This window comes from Grampus griseus, assembly GCF_964374135.1.
Source record: "Grampus griseus genome assembly, chromosome: 8".
In the NCBI taxonomy this organism is placed as follows: domain Eukaryota; kingdom Metazoa; phylum Chordata; class Mammalia; order Artiodactyla; family Delphinidae; genus Grampus; species Grampus griseus.
In genome coordinates, this window is record NC_139002.1 from 54,279,725 (window position 1) to 54,304,318 (window position 24,594).

Here is a 24,594-nt window from a genome sequence, read left to right on the forward strand (position 1 = left end):
AAGTAAAGGAAATGGTTTTAGGGACTTCCCTGGTGGCACAGTGGATAAGACTCTGTGCTCCCAATGCAGGGGGCCTGGGTTCGATCCTTGGTCAGGGAACTAGATCCCACATGCATGCCGCAACTAGGAGTTCTCATGCCACAACTAAGGAGCCCACCTGCCGCAACTAAGGAGCCTACGTGCTGCAACTAAGGAGCTGGTGAACCACAACTAAGGAGCCCGCCTGCCACAACTAAGACCCAGCGCAATCAAATAAATAAATAACAATAAGTAAAAGGAAGTGGTTTTAGCAAAGGTACAGAGAATCAAAGATCATGGTAGGTTTGTAAGGGAATGTGTATTTGGTATGGAATAGCTAGGTCTTCAGATGTATTATGAAATATAGGGGATGAGAATGAAGGAAAAATTTGGAACTGTATCATTGTTTTAAAAAAATGGCCCTGAACACTATCCTAAGGAGTTTTTGCTTAATTCTGAGGTCTATGGAAAGCCTTTGAAATTTTCTAAGCAGAGCAGTGACATGACTAGCTTTATGTTGGACAAGTCGACAAATGTACTTTGTTGGATATGGTGGAGGAGAAAACTGGAGAAATAAAACTTCTGTCTGATGTTTCTTTTCTAGGTGACTGGGTGGATAGTGATTGCATTAATGGAGACGGAGAACACAAGAAAGTACCTGGATATTTGTGGGGGGTGGGGAGGTAGGGAAAAGGAAATGAAATCAGCCTTGGATATGTTTGGTTTAAGTTGCCCAAGGAACAACTCATATGCAGATGTACAACATGTGATTGAATATTCTGATAGTTTGGATAACTGTTCAGCAAATATTCACTCTTTTTGCCCTCTTAGTGTGGGCAGAATATACTTCTGTGCCCTACTGATGTGGGAACTTACGTTGGTGAACCTGGGGCAAGCAAAGCCTTGAAATATACTTGCTCAGTGGGGCTTATGTTTGTGAGCTTCAGATAACACCATGAGAAGATCAGGTCCTGGCTAGTTCACTGGTCTAAGATGGATAAGAGACATATGGAGTACCCAGCCAGCTTGCCAACTGCAGCCTGGAGTAGAGCTGCTCCAGCTAGACCTATGAGCATGACAATAAACACTTATTATTGTAAATCACTAAGTTTTGGGTAGTTTGTTAAAAAGAATAGCTGAACAAGGGAATTCTCTGGCAGTCCAGTGGTTAGGACTCGATGCTTTCACTGCTGTGGGCCCAGGTTCAATCCCTGGTTGGGGACCTAAAATCCTATAAGCTGCGTGATCCAGCCAAAAAAACCCCAAACAAACACAAAAAAAGAATAGCTGAACAATACTACTATATATTTAGAGCATGAAAAATAACTAGAGATAATACCTCCATCAGGTCATGGCATAAACAACTGTAGTACTCTAGAGTAAAAAGAAATCCCCTAAACACTCTCAGGCAATTAATTCCCTCAAGGATTCCCTATTAAGCAGCATTTGATGTACAAATCAGAGTGTTTCATGTCCAAGACTTTTAAAAGAATTAATGCAGTCATTTCTATAGTTGAGAAACATACTGTAGAGCAGTATTATGTGCTAGGCGTGGTGCTAGGTAACTAAGGGAGAAAAGAAAAAACTTAAAAAGATCAAGTGTCTACTATGTGACAGGCACTGTGGTAGATGCTTTACAAAGATGAACATATTTAGTATTCAAAGCAACCACGTGAAATATATTATTTTCCAGGTCCCATCCCCAAGAGATTATGATTCAGTAGTTGGGAAGAGTGCAGGAGATACAGAACATGCATTTTAAACAAAGCTCTAGGTGATTCTGATGCAAGAGATCCATGAATCACACTGAGAAATACTGAGTGCGAGAAAGAATGAATTTGCATGATGGTAAGTGGCATGCATTTTTCAAATTTATTCTTCCCAACCCATTTATTACTCTTACATGAAGCCATGACAAACAGACATTATTATTCTCCTTTTATAAACGGTTAAACTGAGGCACAGTCAGGCTATATAACTTGGTTAAGGTATCTAGTTAAAATGTGACAGTGCCTGGACCTATAAATCTAAATATCTACTAGGTATCTCTTGATGCCCTATCGTAAGTTCAAGCTCAACATATTCCAAAAGAATTAATCATTTTCTCTACCCAGCCTCTGCCCCAAACACAAACACATCTGTTCCTCCTCTTCATATACCCAATCTCAATAAATGGCACTACCATCTACCCATTTGTCCATGCTAGAATTCTCCTTTGCCTGCTAAATCTAATAAACTGCCTTATCCTGCCAATTTCACCTTCTTTTCTTAAATTAATTTTTTTTTTTTTTTTTTTTTTTTTTTTTTTTTTTTTTTTTTGCGGTACATGGGCCTCTCACTGTTGTGGCCTCTCCCATTGCGGAGCACAGGCTCCAGACGTGCAGGCTCAGTGGCCATGGCTCACGGGCCCAGCCGCTCCGTGGCATGTGGGATCTTCCCGGACCGGGGCACAAACCCGTGTTCCCTGCATCGGCAGGCGGACTCCCAACCACTGCGCCACCAGGGAAGCCCTTAAATTAATTTTTTACTGAAGTATAGCTGAATTACAATGTTGTGTTAATTGCTGCCGTACAGCAAAGTGACTCAATTATACATATATATACATACTTTTTCATATTCTTTTCCATTATGGTTTATCACAGGATATTGAATATAGTTCCCTGTGCTACACAGTAGGACCTTGTTGTTTATTTATTCTGTATATACCAGTTTGCATCTACTAATCCCAAACTCCCAATCCAACCCTCTCACCTTCTTAATAGTTTTGATATTTGCTGTTTCATATCCACCCACACTACTACTAACTTAACAATAACAGCTTAATTTATTGAGTGCCTACACCATATCTAGCACAGTACAGTAACCCTTAGATCAACTCTGTGAGGTGGGTAATATTACTATCTCCATTCTATAGATGAGGACTCTGAGGCTTAATAGCTTTGATTTGATGTCCTTTTGCCTCTATACAGGTAAGTTCTAGTCAACAGCTCAGCTTTTCCTCTCATCTTTCCTAGTTCTTCTCTCTCCAACAAGTTCTAGAACACCTCCTCTTGTTTATTCTACTGACAAATGAAACTTAACAAGATGAAAACTAAACCTACAGCAAACTTTTCCTATTTTCCTGTTATCATCACTGGCAACTTCACAGTTTTGTAGTCTTTAGTGTTGAAGTTTATAAGAGGAATCATGATGTAGTAGAAAGGAACAGGGAAGAAAGTTAGAATCTGACCTGAATTTACTATTTGATTTCACATTTTTCTAGCTTTCTAGCTCTAAACTCTGTGCTTATTAAGTTTCCTTAAATACAGAATGAGGTTAAGGGTAATACTAACTCATGTAGTCTTATATGGGAAAAATATAATATATAGCGTTAAATCCATTTCTGAAGAAAAAAAATCTCTCCAGTGTGGCACACTCATAAGTTGGTACTCCAATATATCTTAAACCCATAGTCTGGATAATCTTTGTCAGTCAAATCAATCTCCTGCTTAAGTATCTGAAGTGGCTATGTCTTATCTACTGAATAAAATGTAAACTGAGCTCTGCAGACACCCGACACCCTCAACTATACCACTGCCTATTCTTACACCACACTAGCTTTACTCTATGAAACAATCCAATGGAGTCATTTGGTTCACAAGCATTATAGCTTCTTATTCCTCAGCCTGCTCTCATTCTGTCCCTTCTACATCTCAAAGCCCTCTCATTTCTTTTACCAGTCCTTTCTTTTTATAAAGAAAGGTATATTCCTTTCTTTAAGATCCAGGTTGGTAGCTAACAAACAACTAGGTGTCTGGATCAAAACAATGAGTGCATGCAGTTCAAAACAAAGGCACCACAATGAGACCGGTAGGAGGGGTGGACACACGATATAATCAAATCCTGTACTCCCCGGGTGGGCAACCCACAAACTGGAGATTAATTATATTACAGAGGTTCTCGCACAGGAGTGAGAGTTCTGAGCCCCACTAAGGCCTTCCAGCCCAGGGGTCTGGCACCATGAAGAGGACTTGGCTTTGAAGGCTAGCAGGACTTGAACGCAGAAGCTCCTCAGGATTGATGGAAATAGAGACTTCACTCTTAAAGGGCATACACAAAATCTCATACACCCTGGGACCAAGGGTAAAAGCAGTAATTTGATAGAAGACTGGCCCAGACTTACCTGCTGGTCTTGGAGGGTCTCCTGGTGTGGGGGAGACCCTGGGGACATAGACAATGGTGGCAGAAACATCAGAGAGCATTCATCTGCATGAGCTCTCCTGGAGACTGACACACCTTGGCACATCAAGACCCGGCAGAACGGAACAGGCTGTAGGCTTTACTGCTGGGATGCCTGAGGCCAAATAACAAACTGGATGGGAACATAGCCCCACCCATCAGCAGACAGGCTGCCTAAAGACTTCCTGAGCCCACAGCCGCCTCTAGACAGCTTCTAGACACAGCCCTGCCCACCAGAGGGCCGAGACCCAGCTCAACCCACCAGTGGGCAGACATCAGAACTAAGAAAACTATAGTCCTGCAGCCTGCTGCAGGCTAGACACTACCCTGGGACCAGCTGGCCCCTGGCCCTTGGGTGACGAGAGGGGAGTGTAATCCTGGGATACATAGGATGTCTCCTACAGAAGACTACTTTTCCAAGGTGGAGAAACATAACTAACCTACAACATACATAAAAATACAAATAGCAATTTAGAAAAGATGAGGAGACAGAGGAATATGTTTCAGATGAAGGAACAAGATAAAACCCCAGAGGAAGAACTAAGTGACATGGAGATAGGCAATCTACCCACGAAAGAGTTCAGAGTAATGATCGTAAAGATGATCAAAGAACTCAGGAGGAGAATGGATGCACAGAGTGAGAAATTAGAAGTTTTTAACAAGGAATTAGAAAGTATAAAGAACAACCAAACAGAACTGACAAATACAATAACTGAAATGAAAAACACACTAGAAGGAATCAATAGTAGATTAAATGAAGCAGATGAATGGATCAGTGAGCTGGAATACAGAGTAGTGGAAATCACCACTGCCAAACAGAAGAAAAAAAAATGAAAAGAAACGAGGACAGTTTGAAAGACCTCTGGGACAACATCAAATACACTAATATTCGCATTATAGGGATCCCAGAAGAAGAGGGAAAGGGCCTGAAAAAACATTTGGAGAGATAGTAGCTGAAACCTTCCCTAACCTGAGAAAGGAAATAATCACCAAAGTCTAGGAAGCGCAGAGTCCCATACAGGATTAACCCATAGAAGAACACACTAAGACATGTTGTAATCAAAATGACAAAAATTAAAGATAGAGAGAATATTAAAAACAACAAGGGAAAAGCAACAAATAACATACAAAGGAACTCCCATAAGGCTATCAGCTGATTTTTCAGCAGAAACCCTGCAGGCCAGAAGGGAGTGGCACAATACACTTAAAGTGATGAAAGAGGAAAAATCTACAATCAAATAATACTCTACCCAACAAGGCTCTTGTTCAGATTTGACGGAGAAATCAAAAGCTTTACAGACAAGCAAAAGCTAAAAGAATTCAGCACCACCAAACCAGCTTTACGACAAATGCTAAAGGAACTTCTCTAGGCAGAAAAGAAAAGGCCACAACTAGGAACAAGAAAATTACGAAATGGAAAAGCTCACTGGTAAAGGCAAACATACAATAAAGGTAGGAAATCATCCAAACATATAGCTAGTAGGGAGGTTAAATGACAAAAGTAGTGAAATTATTTGTAACCACAATAAGTGGTTAAGGGATACACAAAACAATTAGATGTAAAATATAATATCAAAAAAAGTAATTGTGGGGCTTCCCTGGTGGTCCAGTGGTTAAGACTCTGTGCTTCCACCGCTGGGGGTGTGGGTTCGATCCCTAGTCAGCGAACTAAGATTCCACATGCTGTGTGGCATGGCCAAAAAAATAAAAAGTAATTGTGAGGAAAAGAGAGTACAAATGCAGGTTATCTAAAATGCATTGGACATTAAGAGATCAGCAACTTAAGCATATATATATATATATATATATATATATATATATATATATATATATATATATATATATACAGACTGCTACACAAAAGCCTCACTGTAAACAAAAATCTCTAATAGATATATGCACAAAAAAGAAAAAGGAATCCAAACATAACACTAAAGATAGTCATCAAGGACTTCCCTGGGGTGCAGTGGTTAAGAATCCACCTGCCAATGCAGGGGACACAGGTTCAAGCCCTGGTCTGGGAAGATCCCACATGCCACAGAGCAACAAAGCCCATGCACCACAACTACCAAGCCTGCGCTCTAGAGCCTGCGAGCCACAACGACTGAGCCCACGTGCCACAACTACTGAAGCCTGTGTGCCGAGAGCCCGTGCTCCACAAGAGAAGCCACCACAGTGAGAAGCCCGTGCACTGCAACAAAGAGCAGCACCCGCTCACCGCAACTACAGAAAGCCTGTGTGCAGCAGCGAAGACCCAACACAGCCAAAAATAAATAAATAAATAAATAAATTTAAAAAAAAGATAGTCATCAAATTACAAGAGAAGAGAACAAAAGAAGAAAGGGGAAAAAAGACCTCATAAACAAATCCAAAACAATTAACAAAATGGCAATAGTAACATACCTATTGATAATTGCCTTAAATGTAAACAAACTAAATGCACAAACCAAAAGATATACACTGGCTGAATAGATACAGAACAGGACCTGTATATATGCTGCCTACAAGAGACTCATTTCAGATCTAGAGACACATACAGACTGAAAGCGAGGGGACAGTAGAAGATATTCCATGCAAATGGAAATCAAAACAAAGCCACAGTAGCAATATTTTTATCAGAGAAAGTAGACTTTAAAATGAAGATTGTTGTAAGAGATAAAGAAGGACATATGCATAATGATCAAAGGATCAATCGAAGAAGAAGATATAACAATTGTAAATACATAGGAACGCCTCAATATATAAAGCAAATGTTAACAAACGTAAGAGGAGAAATTGACAGTAACACAATAACAGTGGGGGACTTTAACACACCCCACTATCCCATCCCCACTTCTGTGGTCACCTTGGAAAGCAACAACCTGGAATCACAGTGAAAACCACCAGCTTTGCAATCACCTAACGGATTAAAGCTCCTTCAAATGCCCATTCCCAGAGAACTGTCATTATTTGACCTGTCTGGTGGTTCCTTGGAAGGCCCCACTCATAGGCTCTCTTTATTTGATCTGACTTGGAGCTTGCCAATGCAAACCATCTTTTATCCCAGAGAAGCTTGTCAAAAACAGTCGCAGACAATTGTTTAACAGTGCAGCTGCCTGAGGCAGTAGACAACAGGGCAAATGAGAGGTTCCAATAAACTAAAATGAAAAAAATAAGAAATGAGATGTTTATGGGGGCTTTGAAAAGCTCAGGTATGAACCTTGGTATTGAAAAAGCCAAACACATGTCCAGGATTGTGCACATGCTCAGGAATGACATGAAAAGGCCCTAAGATCACAATTCTGGGTACCCTTGAGAGTCTGCATAAGCAAGGAGCAAGCAGAGTTTTAAACTGTCTGGCTAAGTATTGATTACATACCCCAAATTGCATACAGAGCCCCTTACCATAAAGTGGAACACCTATTGGTTTCAGGCATATAGGGAAACTTCTGTCATTGTTTCAGGAAACCATATCTAAAGAACTAAAGGAAAGTGTGAGAACAGTATCTAACCCAATAGAGAATAATAATAAAAAGATAGAAATTAGTTTTTAAAGGAAATCCTGGAGCTGAAAAGTACAATATTGAAATGAAAAGTTCACTAAAGGGGTACAATGGCAGGTAAGAATCAGCAAAACTGAAAGATAGGTAAATTGAGATGATCCAATCTGAGAAAACGGATAGAAAAATGAATGAAAACAATGAACAGAGCCTCAAGAGAACTGTGGGACACCGGAAACCCCTACAAAAAAAAAACCCCAAAAAACACACAACATACTCCCTAACAGTTTTCACAGAGGAGAAGGGATAGAAGGGGCAGAAAGAATATTTGAAGAAATAATGGTGAAAACGTCCGAAATTTGATGATGAACAACAATCTACACATCTATGAAGCTCAATACATTCCAAGTAGGATAAACTCAAAGAGATCCACATGTAGATGTATCATAGTCAAATTGTCAAAAGTTAAATATAAAGAGAGAATTTTGAAAGCAGCAAGAGAGAAGTGACTTGTCAAATCCAAAGAAATCTTAATAACATTTGATTTCTCATTAGTAACCAGTTAATGCCAAAAAAAGTGGGATGACATTTTCAAAGTATTGAAAGAAAAAGACTGTCTATCACAAACTGTATATCCAGCAAAACTATCCTTCAGAATGGAAGGATCAACTTCCATCACTACTGGATGAAGAGCTCCATTACTTGCACCTAAGTGTAAATTATTAAAACAAACAAACCAACAAACATAACCTAAAAAAAATTTTTTTTAACCCCAATCATGCCAAGACTTTGGAAAAGGTTCAAAGAGGAAACAGCAAATAAGAAATACGTATTCAAGAAAAAATATAAATATTTGGTAGGAAAGGTGAAAATCTGTGATATTTCAAGAAAGACTGCTGCCTGCCTCCCTCCTCCTAGTTCAGTGAGGTGAGACTCCACTCCAGACTGCTGCAGCCAAGAACATAGGGCTATTTCTTCTCTCAGCTACCAGCTGTAAGGCTTTCTTCCTGGGAGAATCAGGACATCAATGTTTCTCATACTGCCTGCAGCTATCTATTGCTGAAGCTTAGTCCCAAGTGAGTGTGGTGGAGAGGTAGGGGGTTCCCTTCTTTTATCCAACCTCCACTCATGGAACGGAGACCCTATTTTGGGCATGGCACACTGAGAATACTTGAGGAGCTGCAATATAAGGGAAATGAAATTTCAAATCACAATGAGATAACATTTCACATCAACTAGGGTGGTATAATAAAAACAAAGCAAAACAAATAAGAGTTGATGAGGAAGGATTTAGAAAAATTGGATCCATCATACATTTCTAACATCTATAATGTAAAATGGTGCAGTTACTTTGGAAAACAGTCTGGCAGTTCCTCAAAAGGTGAAACATAGAGTTACCATATGACCCAGAATTTCCAATCCTAGGTATGTGCTGAATGATTTTGTTTATATGAAACATCTAGAACAGGCACATCTATAGCAACAGAATGTAGTAGTTGCCAGGAGCTGGAGGGAGGGAAGAATGGGTAGTGACTGCTAATGGTTATGGGGTTTCCTTTGGGGTGATAAATATATTCTGGAGTTAGTAGTGGTAGCTATTGTACAAGGTTATGATAAAAAATCCATTGAATTGCATACTTTAAAACTCTAATGGTGAGCTTAATGTTATGTGTATTATATCGAGAGAGAGAGAGAATGAAAGAAATAGTTACTTTTTACTTGGAACTTTGTCATTATGGCTTAGGAGTTTGAAAATCACTTGGTCAGCCTTATGCAGTGTCAACCATATGCAGTGTCAACCATACACTAATAGCTTACCTCAGTTCCTGTTTCTCTCCAATCCCAAGCCCGACTTCCCCCTGGCCACACTTTGCAGTCCTTATAGATTTTAGTAGAGCCGTGTACTTTCATTTGCCCCCATGAGAGGGAAGCAATTTCAGGGGAAGACATAAGGAACTTAATTGAACTCTGAAATTAAAAGAAAAATACACTAAATCAGTTTTAAAGTAAGGTTGAAACAGCTCCAAAATACAGGAGCTATACTATAAACAGAATGTATTTCAAATTATAATGCTGTATACAAAATATAGTAAGCCCTGGTCCTCTATGAGTTAAGAAGCATCTTTCTCATTTATGTGGTTGTCACTTCTTCTCCAGAGGTCTAAAAAGTGAAATGTTTTTCTTGGGATCCTGAATCATCCAACCATGGAAACTAGATACTACAATTACTTCTCAGACGCTGGAGGGAATTCTCTGGATTTTTTTTTGTTTTTGTGGCACGCGGGCCTCTCACCGCCGCGGCCTCTCCCGTTGCGGAACACAGGCTCCAGACGCACAGGCTCAGCTGCTCTGCGGCATGTGGGATTCTCCCGGACCGGGGCACGAACCCGTGTCCCTTGCATCGGCAGGCGGACTTTTAACCACTGCGCCACCAGGGAAGCCCCTCAGGATATTTTTGAGAGGTAAAATTAAAGGTGGAGATTTACTTCAGCATGATGGAGTGAGGAAGTTGACAAATCCTTTCCCTAAAAGCAGGTATAAAGCTGGACAAAACTGTCAAAATAAAAATTTGGCACTCTGGAAATAATATTAAAGATATATTGCAAACTGAAAAACGCTTATTCATGAAAACCACTGAATTTCAGATAAGAACAGTAAGATGTTTTGTTGTTCTTGCCTGGGATTACTCCCATGCCCCTACAACAGTTGTTGGCACAGAGGTTCAACTTGATTGGGGCAGGGCATGAAAACCAACAGTCTTGCTGCTAAGGCAGAGGAGGCTCACTTGATTTAGAGCATTTTCAGTTAACCTGGTGATTTCAGTGGCAAGTAAATATGGGTGGCAGGTGGCTCTGCTTCCTTAATATTGTAAGCCTGTTTGGAACAAGCAATGGATTGTCAGAGTAGACAGGGATTTAAAAGGAATTCCCAAGAGGTGCTTGATAAGCTCTCTATCCAGAGTGGAGCAAAGGCTGTGAGCATATGCATCAAAGACAGGAATAGGCCTAAGTCATGGAAATGTTCTGGGCCAATGGAGCCTATAGAACATGCAAAGTGAAGAGGTGAGGGGGCTCAGAAGGACTCAGAAGAATGTAAGAGCCAGGGAAGAGATGAAAACATCTGAACATTGAATGTACTCCCCAGCACAGACACTGATCCATCAGTAGGGAGGGTTAAGTCTTACTGGCTTGAGGTGTTTGAACACAATCTTTGGCTGTACACTAAGACATATAGGCACAGAGGAGACCCCCTAGGAAGCCAAGCTTAAAAGTAAAAACAAGGGGAACTCCCTTACGGTCCAGTGATTAGGACTTGGCACTTTCACTTCTGGGACCAGGGTTCAATCCCTGGTTGGGGAGTTCCCACAAGCCATGTGGCACGGACGAAAAAGAAAAAAGAGAGAAAAAAAAAGCCCTTAATACAGATTTCAGTGGCCACACATTGCATGGGAGACAGAATCCACAGATTTAGTTGAGGCAAGTGACTAAACAGAAACAAATAAACTAAGAACAACAATGTAGGGGGAAAATCCAAATGCAGACTCTATAATACATTATCTAAAATACCCAGTTTTCAATAAAAAATTACAAGACATGCAAAGAAACAAAAAAATGTGACTCATACTCATCAACTGAAACAGTATCTGAGCACTCCCATATATTTGATTTAGCAAAGACTTCAAAGAAGCTACTCTAAATATGTTCAAAGAACTAAAGGAAACTATTCATAAAGAATCAAAATTATGATGAAACAGGGGACGGGCAAGTTAGGGGGATGGGATTAAGAGATACAAAATGCTCTATATAAAATAGATACGCAACAAGGATATATTGTATAGCACAGGAAATTATAGCCATTATCTTGTAACTTTTAGTAGAGTATAATTTGTAAAAATACTGAATCACTATGTTGTATACCTAAAACTAATATAACGTTGTAAATCAACTATACCTCAGGGACTTCCCTGGTGGTCCAGTGGTTAACAATCCACCTTCCAGTGCAGCGGACGCGGGTTCCATCCCTGGTCAGGAAACTAAGATCCCGCATGCCGCAGGGCAACGAAGCCCGTGTGCTGCAACTACAGAGCCTGCATGCCACAACTACAGAGGCTGTGTGCTGCAAGTAAGACCCGACGCAGCCAAAAATAAATAAATAAATATTTAAAGAAAACTATACTTCAGTGTAAAAATTATGACAATGACTCAATGAATATAGAATCTCAATAAAGAGACATTTCAAAAAAGAATCAAATGGGAATTCTAGCATTGATAAGTACAATAGCTAAAAGGTGCTTGATTCAGGTTTCTCCAGAGAAACAGCACGAGTAGACTATATATATTAACAGATTTATTTCACAGAAGTGGCTCATGCAACTGTGGGGATTGGCTAGTGCAAAATGTGCAGGGCAGGCTGGCAGGCTGCTCTCAGGCAAGAGTTGTCATTTCAGTATTGACGTGTTATTTCTTCTTCCTCAAGGAAACCTCACTTTTCCTTTTGCAGCCTTTCAACTAATTGAATGAGGCCTTCCAAGAGTATTGAGGATAATCTTCTTTATTTAAAAGTCAACTAATTGTAGATGTAAACTAGGTCCACAAAACACCTTCATAGCAGCACCTAGATTAGTGTTTGATTGGATAACTGAGTGCTATAGCCCAGCCAAACTGACACACAAAATTAACCATCACAGTCTACCCCTTGTTAATATGGTACCTATATACATGTCCTTAAACTGTATTTAATCTCCAAATAAAGACAATAACAAAGTGATATTTCTCCCTAATATTAATAACTACTAACCTATTTTTAAAATGTGTAATATAACAAAGGACATAAACACACTATCTTTGGTGCTATGGGAGGAAGACACAAATTTATAAAACATGGTTCTTGTTGAGAAGTTAATATTACACTAGAGGAGAGAAGACACATGCAAATTACTAACAATTTTTTAAAGGTGACTTTTAAAAATTACAAGGTAACTTTTGAAAAGTGGTATAAGGAAATTGTAACGAACTGTTATGAGGGTTGAGAGAGACTTCTGTACTAGTCTGCTAGAGTTTCCATAGTAAAATAACAAAGACTGGGTAGCTTAAACAACAGAAATTTATTTTCTCATAGTTTGGAGACTGGAAGTCCAAGATCAAAGTGCCAGCAGGGCTGGTTTCTGGTGAGACCTCTGTTCCTGGCTTGCAGATGGATTCTTTCTTGCTTTGTCCCCACATGGCCTTTTCTCTGTTCATGAGCACTCTTGATGTCTTTTCCTTTTCTTATAAAGATACCAGTCCCATTAGAGCCCCAATCCTCACGGCCTCATTTAACTTTAGTTACCTCCTTAAAGGCTCTATTTCCAAATATAGTCCCATTGAGGATTAGGGCTTCAACATATGAATTTTGGGGAGGCACAGTTTGGTCCATAGTAGCTATCCTATGGCAGTACTACACAGTCTTGATTACTGTGGCTTTGTAGTCACTTTTGAAACCAGGAAGTGTGAGACCTTCAACTTTGTTCATCACTTAAAAAACCGTTTAGGATATCCTGGGTTCCTTGCACTTCCATATTAATATTAGGACCAACTTACACATTTCTACAAAAAAGCCAACATAATTTTTCTTTCAGTAAAAATAATTATTTCATCAGAGAAATTGGTTTCAGCCTTGCTCTTAAGAAATGAGAATAGACTGATGCATAAAAAAAAATTAAGAAAAAAATTAAGAAAAAAGATGGTAAGGCACTTCTAAAAGTGTTTCTTCAATGAATACAATTCTATTACAACAGAGAATTCAGTTTTCATTAAGAGAAAGAACCAGAAAATGGCTGGATTAAATCTTGTTTATTACTTCTTTTTATTGTCATATATTTTCCTATGAAACTATTTTGAAGACCATAGATTCCTACTTCTGTTGACATTTAACAGTTTTTTCACTACATATAACATATCCATATACTTCTAGAAGTATTTCTTGTAAAAGTGAGTTTTAAACAAACCTAAGTAAATTTGCTTGTTACTAATTAGGAATTCCCAAACTGGCTCCACAACTGAATCCAGTTCACTTCAATATACATTTGCCAGGCTTACAATATCTGTAAAAAAAATTGTGTGACAAATGCAAAGATAATATGTTGGAGAGACAGAAATATGTATAAATTATTCCATTATACAGCAGACTGTTATCAATGTAATTTGACAAAATTGAAGGCTAAGCCATTAAATTTTAAAATCAAAGCATAATTACATTCAATTAAATGCAGAAATATCTTTTAGAGTTCAAGAGTTTTCACAAATGTATAAACTTGCTAGTCATGAAACAGAATGTATCTCGAAATTTCCCTTGTGCACCTTTCTAGTCAATCCCCTTCCAAGCTCAAAAGAAGCTTTTGATTTCTATTCCCATATATTAGCCAGACCTTCATATTGATGGAATTTTACAGTACCTACTCTTTTGTGTTTTTCTTCTTTCACTCAAAATGCTTTTGAGATTCACCTATGTTGTAATATATATCAAGTGTGTATCAGTCTGAGTAGTAGTCTGTTGAAAGACTATATCACAATTTATTTACCCATTCTTCTTCTGATGAGCATTTTGTTTCTTTTTGGTATTTTGAATAAACTAGTCACTAATTCTGAATGCAAAACTATTTTGTCTTTTCCCCTAAGAGAATGTGAAATTTGAACTATCTTAAGAAATTTCTTATTCATAAATAAAGACTGAGTGTAGGTAATTTAATGCTTATTTAAAGGCTTCTTTATGGAAGTAGCAGTAAATCAATTACAGTTTTTTTTAAAGCTACTTATTTTTTCTATCTTTACCTTTTAGTTTGATATATATAATGCAATTATTTAACTATGTAAATTGGGATTAAATTCTTGTAACCCACAAATTCTCTTAGCCCAAGGCAAGAAGAGACGGTGCTTATCATTTATTTTTTTTCCAAGAACAGACTTAGTGAAGGTATGACCTAAACCTTGCTTTGTAGTACAACATCTCTCATCTTTTGGGTAGATATAACTTTTGATGCCCAAGGACTTTGTTCTAATGCCAATCTTGATTACAAAAGCAGAAACTCTAACCTTATTTATCAGTCCCCGCTTTGAGTAACAGTGTCAGCACTGAGAAAAGAAAAAAATTATATAAAGCTTTTTTTTTAGAAAGTTATATTTACAATCCCATGGGAGAGCAGGTGAGGTGCTGGAAAAGCTGAAAGCGAAGAGAGAGAAAGGAAAGAGGCAGGGGGGTAGTGTTCAGAAAACGATATAACTAAATCTTTCTTTTGGTTTGAAGGGTTTTTTTCCATCAAAATTCATTCACAAAGATATGATTTTATTTAATATTGTGTACCTGCCTTTCATTTAAGGTCAATTAAGTTATGATCTTATGAAGATTTTTGTATCTTTGCAAAACTGGTAAGTTCTGGGTCAAATTTTTCTTAAACTGGGGTCTTCGGGGCCCCAGGTATAGAGATATATATACTTGGGAGTTTGAGAGTTCTACCAATATATTTCAGTTTATTTATTTATTTTTTTAATTGAGGGATAGTTGATGAACAACATTATATAAGTTTCAGGTGTACAACACAGTGATTCACACTTTTAAAACACAATTTTTAAAGGTTATACTATATTTACATCCATTATATTGTAAAATATTGGCTATATTCCCTGGTATACAATATATGTTTTAGTTTAGTTCTGTTTCATTTCAGTGTTGTTTAACATATTTTACTACACATTAAATTAAGACTTCTCTTTTGCTATGATAATTCATCACATTTTCCTAAAGTGAGACTTTTCTTTCTTTTTTTTTTAACTTTTTTTTTTAAACATCTTTATTGGAGTATAATTTCTTTACAATAGTGTGTTAGTTTCTGCTTTATAACAAAGTGAATCAGATATACATACACATATATCCCCATAAAAATATGGAATGCTTCACGAATTTGCATGTCATCCTTGCGCAGGGGCCATGCTAATCTTCTCTGTATCATTCCAATTTTAATATATGTGCTGCCGAAACGAGCACTTTTTAAACTTTTCTATTGTGGCACAATATACATAACATAAATCTTACCATTTTAACCATTTTTAAGTGTGTAGTTCAATGGCATGAAGTACATTCATATTGCTGTATAGACTTTAATTACATCAGTATTTCTTAAACTGATATTTTCAAGAGCATTTGTAAATTTTATTTTTCTTTTTTATAAAATTAATTTTTATTGGCATATCTTTACAATGTTGTGTTAGTTTCCACTGTACAGCAAAATGAATCAGCTATACATATACATATATCCCCTCTTTTTTGGATTTCCTTTCCATTTAGGTCACCACAGTGCTTTAAGTACAATTCCTGTGCTATACAGTATGTTCTCGTTAGTAATCTATTTTATACATAGTATCTATAGTGTATATGTGTCAATCCCAATCTCCCAATTCCTCCCCCTCCCAGTATTTGTAAATTTTAAAAGAACATTTTTTTCCTTTAAAAAGGGTTTGTAGGGACTTCCCTGGTGGTGCAGTGGTTAAGAATCCGCCTGCCAAAGTAGGGGACACAGGTTCGAGCCCTGGTCTGGGAAGACCCCACATGCCGTGGAGCAACTAAGCCCCAGCACCACAACTACTGAGCCTGCGTGCCACAACTACTGAAGCCCACATGCCTAGAGCCCATGCTCCACAGCAAAGAGAAGCCACCATAATCGCACTGCAACGAAGAGTAGCCGCTGCTCGCCACAACCAGAGAAAGCCCGCGCACAGCAACAAAGACCCAACACAGCCAAAAATAAATAAATAAAATTTTAAAATAAATAAATTAATAAAAAGGTTTGTAATTTTTTTTTTAAGTTTTTTGCTGCACCCCACTGGTATGTGGGATCTTAGTTCCCCGACCAGGGATCGAACCCTCACCTCCTGCATTGGAAGGCAGAGTCTTAACCATTGGACTGATGGGCAAGTCCCAAAAAGGGTTTGTATATTATTTGAGATTAAGAATCAGTATTCTAGGTAATAAAGTCCTCTTATAATATAGAATTTTTTTCTCTTGATAAACGAGTATTCTTTCTTTCTTTAGATAATAAGTCTGATATAGAACATTACAGTTTTTCCCTTTTTTACCTAGAAATGCAGAAGAAAATTCCATTTTTTTTTTTGAAAATTCAATTTTTAATTGTGGTAATCATTTTTTCTGTTCCCAATATAATTACTTGCCTATATATTTCTTTATTTTCCTTTAATTATAAATGGTCCTATTTTAAATGGTTTATATTATACTTTGAAATTCTTTTTAGTAAGTAGATACTATATAAATTTTAAATGCGCACTGAAATTTTTGGCTCAAAGTAGTAAACTATCAATTACAAATAGCTGAACTCTATCTAAGTTTTAGGAATTTTCTTCAATAGTAGCAACTAATATTTTTAAAGTATTTACAGTGTGCCAGGGCACTGTGCTAATCAATGTACTGTGAATTATCTAGTAAAATCCTATGTTGTAGGTACTATTATCACCCCGACTTTACAGAGGTTCAAAGAAATAAAAAAATCTTCCGCAATGTCCTGAGGCGGTTCCGTTAGAAATCAAGTCTTGCTGAACTCCAAAGCTCAGGCTCTTAACCAAAATGCACATTGTATCCCAAGCCGCACATTTTACTTTGCATTACTGATGGTTTTTCCGAGATTCTTTGTGGGAGAATGCTCATTGCTTCTCCCAACGAAGCGGAACCCTGTCTTGTAACAAACTTTTTGCCCTTGCACAAAGTTTCCTACCATGTCCACCCTCAGTGCAGTCCTGGTCCACCCTCTGATCTTGGGCTGCTACAGAGCCTGGTCCCCAGATCTTCGTGCCTCAACAAAGCCCCTCCCCCTCACACGCTGGCAACCACAGCAGGGCCCTGTCCTCTCACACCTTGGTCCCTGTGAAGAGCCTGGTCCCTTTAGACCCTGATTTCCTAGCAGGGCCCCAACTCCGCAGACTAGTGATCCCGGCAGAGCCTCGTTCCATCAGGCCCTCGTCCCCCAGAGTTTTCAGACACTGCTTTCCAGCACAGGTGCGGTTCTTGTACCTTAGCAGTATCCCTCAGCAGACGTTCACTGAGACTTCTCCATACAAAGGTTCCAACCCAACCCCTAATTCAGGCCACCTCTCCACCTTTCCCTTCTCCACCTTTTTCTCAGAATCGTTTTTTTCCCCCCTATTCTGCTCTTTTGTTGCTTCTTATTCACTCTCCTCAACTTCCCCCACCATCTGGTGCCCCAGTTTCTGTCCCGGGAGTGCCCCCCCAAACTTACCCAACGCCCTCTCTCCAAGGAGCAGCGATCTCGAACGGCTCCCTGCTTTACCTCTCACCTTTGCTCCCGAGGACCCGGTTAGGCGATCCCCCCACGACTCGCGCGGCCCTGAAAAAGTCTTTTGGCCTGTTATCGAGTGCAGCTCCGCCCTCTTCAAGCCTATTGGTCACCGTTCCTAAAACTCCCGCCTCTCCAGCTTCCAGCCCGCCTCCCTGCCCCGCAGCCCTTGTTTTCATTCCCCTTGTCACACGAGGCAGTGGCGAACCCAAAGTGGGAGGAGCGAGGGAGGGGGGCGGAAAGAGAGCAGAAAGCGAAAGGCACGGGGCGCCTCTCTTTCCTACGTCTGACTAGGTTCTCGACTGCTCCGGGCCGCCGTTGTATTGTGGGATCGCTGCGCCGTGCCTGAGACGCTCGGATCCGCAGGGGCGCCCACTTGCTAGCGCCTCCTGTCGTCTGTAAGGTTGCCCTGCCATTCCTCGGCACCCCAACTCCCCCCACCCCCCTATCGCCTCCTCCTCCATCCTCCAGTTCAAAATGGCGGCGGCGGCGGCAGCGGCGGTGGCTATGGCTCCTCCGGGCTGCCCGGGTTCTTGCCCTAACTTCGCCGTAGTCTGCTCCTTCTTGGAGCGCTACGGGCCGCTGCTCGACCTGCCTGAGTTGCCGTTCCCCGAGCTGGAGCGGGTGCTGCAAGCTCCGCCGCCGGACGTCGGCAACGGAGAAGGTAAGCTAGGGGCCCGAACGCCCGGCGGGAAGCGGCCCTGGCATGCTCCTTCTCTCCGCTCTTCACAGACACCCCGGACCTCCGCGGCTCTGTCCTCCCGCTGGGGCGCAGTTCAGCCCGGCCGATCTTCTCCTCCCAGCCCCCGGGGTCTTGGGCAGTGGGGAGGCGGGGCGGAGGCCCCATAGAGCCACTCCGCCCGACGCCCAGCAGAGGTGGGGGCGTCGCGGGCTAGGTCTGGGCTGGGGGCGGGGAGGGGTCATTGTGCTGGTCGGCCGCCCCTGGGACTGCTATCCCGCGGCGGGGACCGGGCCCCCCAATCCTTCTCCCTCTCGGTGGCGGGGGAAGGGGAGCGCAGGTTCCGGCCAGCTTTGCGCTTTTCTCCTCTACTCCTCCCTCACTCCCTCCCCTCCTCCCACCATCCTCGCTACCATCTCCGGGGAGGCTGGGCTCATCTTCTCGGGGCGCCCCTTTCTCTCCCTCCACCTGGGTGGGCGGGGGCAGCGGACACTTCATCTCTCCCTCCCTCTAGTGGGAACTCCCCCGAGAGAGTCGGCTCTGGTCTCTTTTCCTTTCCCCTCCAGGGCTGGTTTAACCCCCCAAACTCCTTCCTCTGAGTCCGGAGGTTTGCTCCTCCTCCTTAGGAGGGGGTCCTCCTCCATTCTCGCTTTGGGGGGTGAAGTCGGTTCAGCTTCTCCACTTTGGAGGGTAGAGGGTTAATTTCTCCTCCCCCATAGTTTTCCTCCTCCCCACCTCCCCCCAAATAATAGAAGAGCATCTCCCCACTTTTCCAGTCCCTTCCCCCTTCATCCTGGCATAAGGCTTAGGGGAAGAAGAAGTCGCCCTCCCATTTGCAGGGTAGGGTGGGGTGGTTAGTATGTAGGGTGGAGGAGGGGCTCAGACGGAGGGGAAACAGTTGAAGAAGGTGCTTGTTGCTCATGTTTCTCTCTCTGGTGCCGCCGGTCTATTATTGGTGTTCGCAAGTGGTGCTCCTTCCACATAAGGCCACCGCGCGGCTTCAGGGCGCATGCTCTGCCCGGCCCCATTGAAACTTCCTGCTGCTGCGGCGGCGGCGGCGGCTGGTGGTTCTTTTCGCTGGAGCATCTCCGCGCTGCGCCTGCTGCCTCCAGCCCTCATTGAGCGCATACACTCACTCCCTCCCTATTTATTCCCGATCCATGCCTCTGCTTTCTGGCACATTTCTTTTTTCAGAGAAGGGTTTTTTTGTTGTACTCTGAGCATTGCCTTTATCTGGGAACAGCCCTTGGCTGGAGAAGAAACGTTTCCAAATAGGTCTTTTTTTTCCCCCCTTTTTGTCCGTATTAGGTGGCCACAGTGGACTGGGTATTGTGCAAAACAGATAGCTATTTCCTTTACAAGAAATCAGGACTGCTCTTTAATTCTCCATGGAAATGAAGAAGTTTCTGTTAACAGAATATATTTACATAGCTAGGCAGAGCCCAAGTGTGAAGTTGTTCAAAATATTACCTATAGAGAAAATTATATTATGGCTACCAAAGACTCAAATTAATACAGCAGTTATGATACAGGCATATATCTCTTCTTACCTGCCCAGATCTCCTGTACCATTCATAAATTCTGGCAAATAAAAGATTATATTATATAAAGACTTCTGCAGAATTTATTGAAAAGTTAAACTCCCCAATATAGTAATTTCAATTGCAATTTGATGGCTATCAAATTGTATTTACATTTCTTTTACGGAAATGATCATTATGAAGGAGAGTGGTCATTATGAAGGAGAGTGCCTTATAAGTTACTTTTAGGATACCTTGGGAAATGATGGTAATGTATCTATAAGAGAGAAATGTGGGAATTTGAGGAAAGGGATTGCTGGTAAATTGTTTTTGGAATGTATTTGGACCAAGTTGGAATGCAGGCATACATTTTCTGTCCTGGCATTATATTTTGGGTGGTATATAAGATTGCTTGCTTCTCCATTCCTTTTAAGTATTTTGGCCACTGCATTTGGCTTCTGTTAGTAACAAGAAAAAATATCAGAGTCAGTCTAATACTTCATGTTACTTTTCTATCTAGGATTGAACAATGGGCGACTAGCTAAGTAAAAAATGAGAAGTAATACGAGTTGAGAGATTATACCAGTGGGTTCAGCCATGCATTACTGTTGGTATAGTTTCAACTATAATAATAGATCTTGTCATAAGGTGATCCAAGAATAATAACTAATGTTACGCAGTTCAAGATCCTTGGCAAGTGAAAAGTCTCTGCAGGTGAAATGCTGCTACTGTGCAGGGAAAAGATTTTCAGGCCTTTGGTGATGGTTAACCTACTTGTAGTAGTTGATAATACTGCTCCAACTAAGAAGATTTGGACTGAGTCTTGGGGAAGGAGTTGTGGTGTACTAGAAAGAGTTAAAAGACGTTGGTTTTAGTTGAACTAAATATTTTGCTGATAATCTCCGGACAGCTGAATCAACCTCTTGAATAGTGTAATAATATGTAGTTTGTGGGGCAAATTACTTAATTTCTATGGACCTCAGTTTCTTGAGTAAATAGAGGTAATATCTGAGGATCAAATGAAATGTTTTAAAAATCCTTTCATAAACCAAGTACTTATAAATATTCTTTTTTTTTTTGGACATGCCGCACTGCCTGCTGGATCTTAGTTCCCCAACCAGGGATTGAACCTGGACCTTGGTAGTGAAAGTGCCAAGTCCTAACCACTGGACCGCCAGGGAATTCCCTAAATATTCTTGTATTACAAATTTTATTAAAGATATTTGTGAGGTAGAAGACACAAAAGTACATTTGGAATGAAAATGTTAAATTTTTAGCTTGTAGTGAGAAAGGAGTTTAAGCACAGTCTAATGTTGAGCTGTTGTGCTCTTGGGGAAAAGTCTTGTTATAATCAAAGGAGTTTTGCTCTATATACATTTTAGTATTTTTAAAAGGCAGTTCTTAGTGCCATTTCAATAATCCTATTTTATAAAACTTCTGGTTTTTCCTAGTGCGATTATTCCTTAAAAGGTTTGTATATTCTTCTGAGTTGCCAGTTAAATTCTTTTTTACTTAGTCATTGTTGTAGGTATATCGACATTATGACATCTTTGAACAAGGCTGTATTTCTCTATATTGTCCTTGTTTAGGCCCTTTATGATGTTTCCCTTAAATTTTTGTTTCTAAGTCTTAATTTGACATTATGGCTTCGGCTTAGAATGCTCTTCATCCCCTACAGTGTCAATTATTAAATTTGGTTTTATAAACTACTTGTTTAGTCTTAAGGATATAAGCTACCATTTATTGAGCATTTACTATGTGCAAACATCAGCTCCTTATTTCTTACAACTATTCTCTGAGGTTGGTACTATTATTCCTATTTGGCAGGCATAGAAACTAAGGTTCAAGAGATTGATTCAGCTGTCCAGTGCCCAAGATTATACAGTTTTTGGTAGAATCTTAGATTTGTTATTGATATTAGTTAGAATAGGAAAAGAATGTGCCAACTGAAGGTATGTTTTATTCCCTCTCCCTCAGTCTACTGTAGCCCTCCCAATTCTGTGCTCTGTATGGACCTCCCCAGCTTCCTCTTGATGGGAGGTGGTTGATCAGGAGGTATGACTGTGAACAAAAGTGGACATTGACTTTGTGGAATTACCAACATCCAAGGCTCCCAAGTATCTTCCCTCTCCTCCAGAGGGCATTCTTCTTCAAGAGGAAAATACAGTTTTTCATTTTTTAAACATAGTCTTTGTATGGGTACTGATTGAGAAGTTATATGTATCTAATAACAGTCTATTAAGGTGTGTATGGATAAGGTTGACTGAGTTACTGTATAGTATTAAACAAGTTGAATCATTAGTTTTTTGGTTTGTTTTGGTTTTTTAATTTTTAGTGTAATTTTAGTTTTGATTTGTGTTTCGCATTTTTAAATGAATTGAAGTTTAACTCTTGAAGTCAAAATGTCAAGTATAAAAGGATATACCGGGTTTCCCTGGTGGCGCAGTGGTTGAGAGTCAGCCTGCCGATGCAGGGAACACGGGTTCGTGCCCTGGTCCGGGAAGATCCCACATGCCGTGGAGCGGCTAGGCCCGTGAGCCATGGCCGCTGAGCCTGCGCGTCGGAGCCTGTGCTCCGCGATGGGAGAGGCCACAACAGTGAGAGGCCCACGTACCGCAAAAAAAAAAAAAAAAAAAAAGGATATACCTTATTTTTTTAACTGGACTTGTGATTGTAACTTAATATGTTCTCTTCTGTTGGTGATAATCGAATTGTGTGACAGCAGTTTTTAGGTTCATTCATGAAGTAGAAAGATGACTTTACCATACCTAGAGTCACCATCTGTTGCTTTGAGCAAAAGATCTTACCAGGTACATGTGCCAGGAGTTGCATGGATCTACAGTGGTAGGCTGTTGGTGGTAGCATTGCTGGAACCACAACCTCGTTTGGTCGAAATGTCTAGTTTTGGCTCTTCCACCTTTGAAAGAAGAAATATTCTTTAGACATTTATTAGAGGGAAGGAGAGAAAGGTATTTCTTTTCCATCATTTTTGGTATATCACAGAGTTGAGGTAACCAAAAGTTATGGACGTTCGGAGGGAGGTTGTTGGCATTGTCCCAGAACTGGAGGTAATAGGGACAGGAGTTTTCTGGCTAAAATTGGGCCTGTTAATGAAAACTGACTTTCTTCTTTTTTAAATTACTAAAGAGTTTGCCTTGAAATTTACCAGTGTTGTTAAATTCTCAGCTAGTAAGGAAGGTAAGCATTTATTAGCTACTTCATTTACTTAATTTGTATGTTGAATATTTGCTATATTCTAAGTGCAGTAAACATTATGGTGATTATGTATTTTTTAAAATACCCTTTTTTTTTTTTTTGGCCACGCGGCTTGTGGGATTTTAGTTCCCGGACCAGGGACTGAAGCCAGGCCCTTGGCATTGAGAGCGCAGAGTCCTAACCACTGGACCACCGGGGAATTCCCTATGGTGATTATTTTAAAAAGACATTAAACATGGGCCCTTCTTTTAAGGATTTTCTAATCTAGTAAGAAGTAACAAAGCTGAGCTTGAGTTACTATCATTCAAATGCTTATTTTTTTCTCTGGGATTTTCTTTTTTATATATATAAATTTATTTATTTATTTATGGCTGCGTTAGGTCTTCATTGCTGCGCGCGGGCTTTCTCTAGTTGTGGAGAGCAAGGGCTACTCTTTGTTGCAGTGAGCAGGCTTCTCATTGCGGTGGCTTCTCTTGTCGCGAAGCACGGACTCTAGGCACGCAGGCTTCAGTAGTTGTGGCACGTGGGCTCAGTCGTTGTGGCTCGTGGGCTCTATAGAGTGCAGGCTCAGTAGTTGTGACGCACGGGCTTAGTTGCTCCACGGCATGTGGGATCCTCCCGGACCAGGGCTCAAACCCATGTCCCCTGCATTGGCGGGCGGATTCTTAACCCCTGCACCAGCGGGCAAGTCCCCTCTCTGGGGAGTTAATAGTCTATGAATTCTAGTCTGTAAGTTAATAGACTAAAATTATCTCTATGACAACTTTATGGTGAGATGTACAACCTCATATAGTGTGGGAAAGTAAGAACCCAAATTCAGACCCAAAGTACATTTTAGCCTGAATCATGTATTCAAGAAAGGTATTTATGTGTGTTCCTGGATTTGAGAAAATTTCTTTGGCTCTCTACCTGATGGATATAGCCTTAATATACTGTGCCTGGGTGTTTTTGTTTTTCTGTTTTTACTGTGTGGCAGATCCCATTACAAAGGGTATCAGCGTGTTTTCTGTTTTCTTTTTATGTTAGAATTTTTGAAGTATCAAATATTGCTTGAGAGAGTAATCTGGGGCTTCATTTAAAAAAAAAAAGATTGATTCTTTCAACAAATGTTAATTGATTACCTAATGT

At 40.4% G+C, this 24,594-nt stretch overlaps 2 protein-coding genes across 2 annotated transcripts in view; one reads left to right on the top strand and one right to left on the bottom strand.

Moving 5' to 3' along the window:
- Positions 1-18,163, bottom strand: part of AAMDC (adipogenesis associated Mth938 domain containing) — a 33,396-nt gene extending 15,233 nt beyond the window's left edge. The window contains exons 1-2 of the mRNA XM_082660869.1: positions 17,995-18,163; positions 9,534-9,683 (exon numbers count right to left, since the gene is read on the bottom strand). Of these exons, the coding sequence (XP_082516995.1) occupies positions 9,534-9,665 (132 nt within the window). The 5' untranslated portion in view covers positions 9,666-9,683; positions 17,995-18,163. The remainder of the gene's footprint in view (positions 1-9,533; positions 9,684-17,994) is intronic.
- Positions 18,164-18,528: 365 nt separating this feature from the next.
- Positions 18,529-24,594, top strand: part of RSF1 (remodeling and spacing factor 1) — a gene marked incomplete at its 5' end in the record, with an annotated part of 166,387 nt that continues 160,321 nt past the window's right edge. Inside the window, one exon of the mRNA XM_082660016.1 lies at positions 18,529-18,715. Coding sequence (XP_082516142.1) covers positions 18,529-18,715 — 187 coding nt within the window. The remainder of the gene's footprint in view (positions 18,716-24,594) is intronic.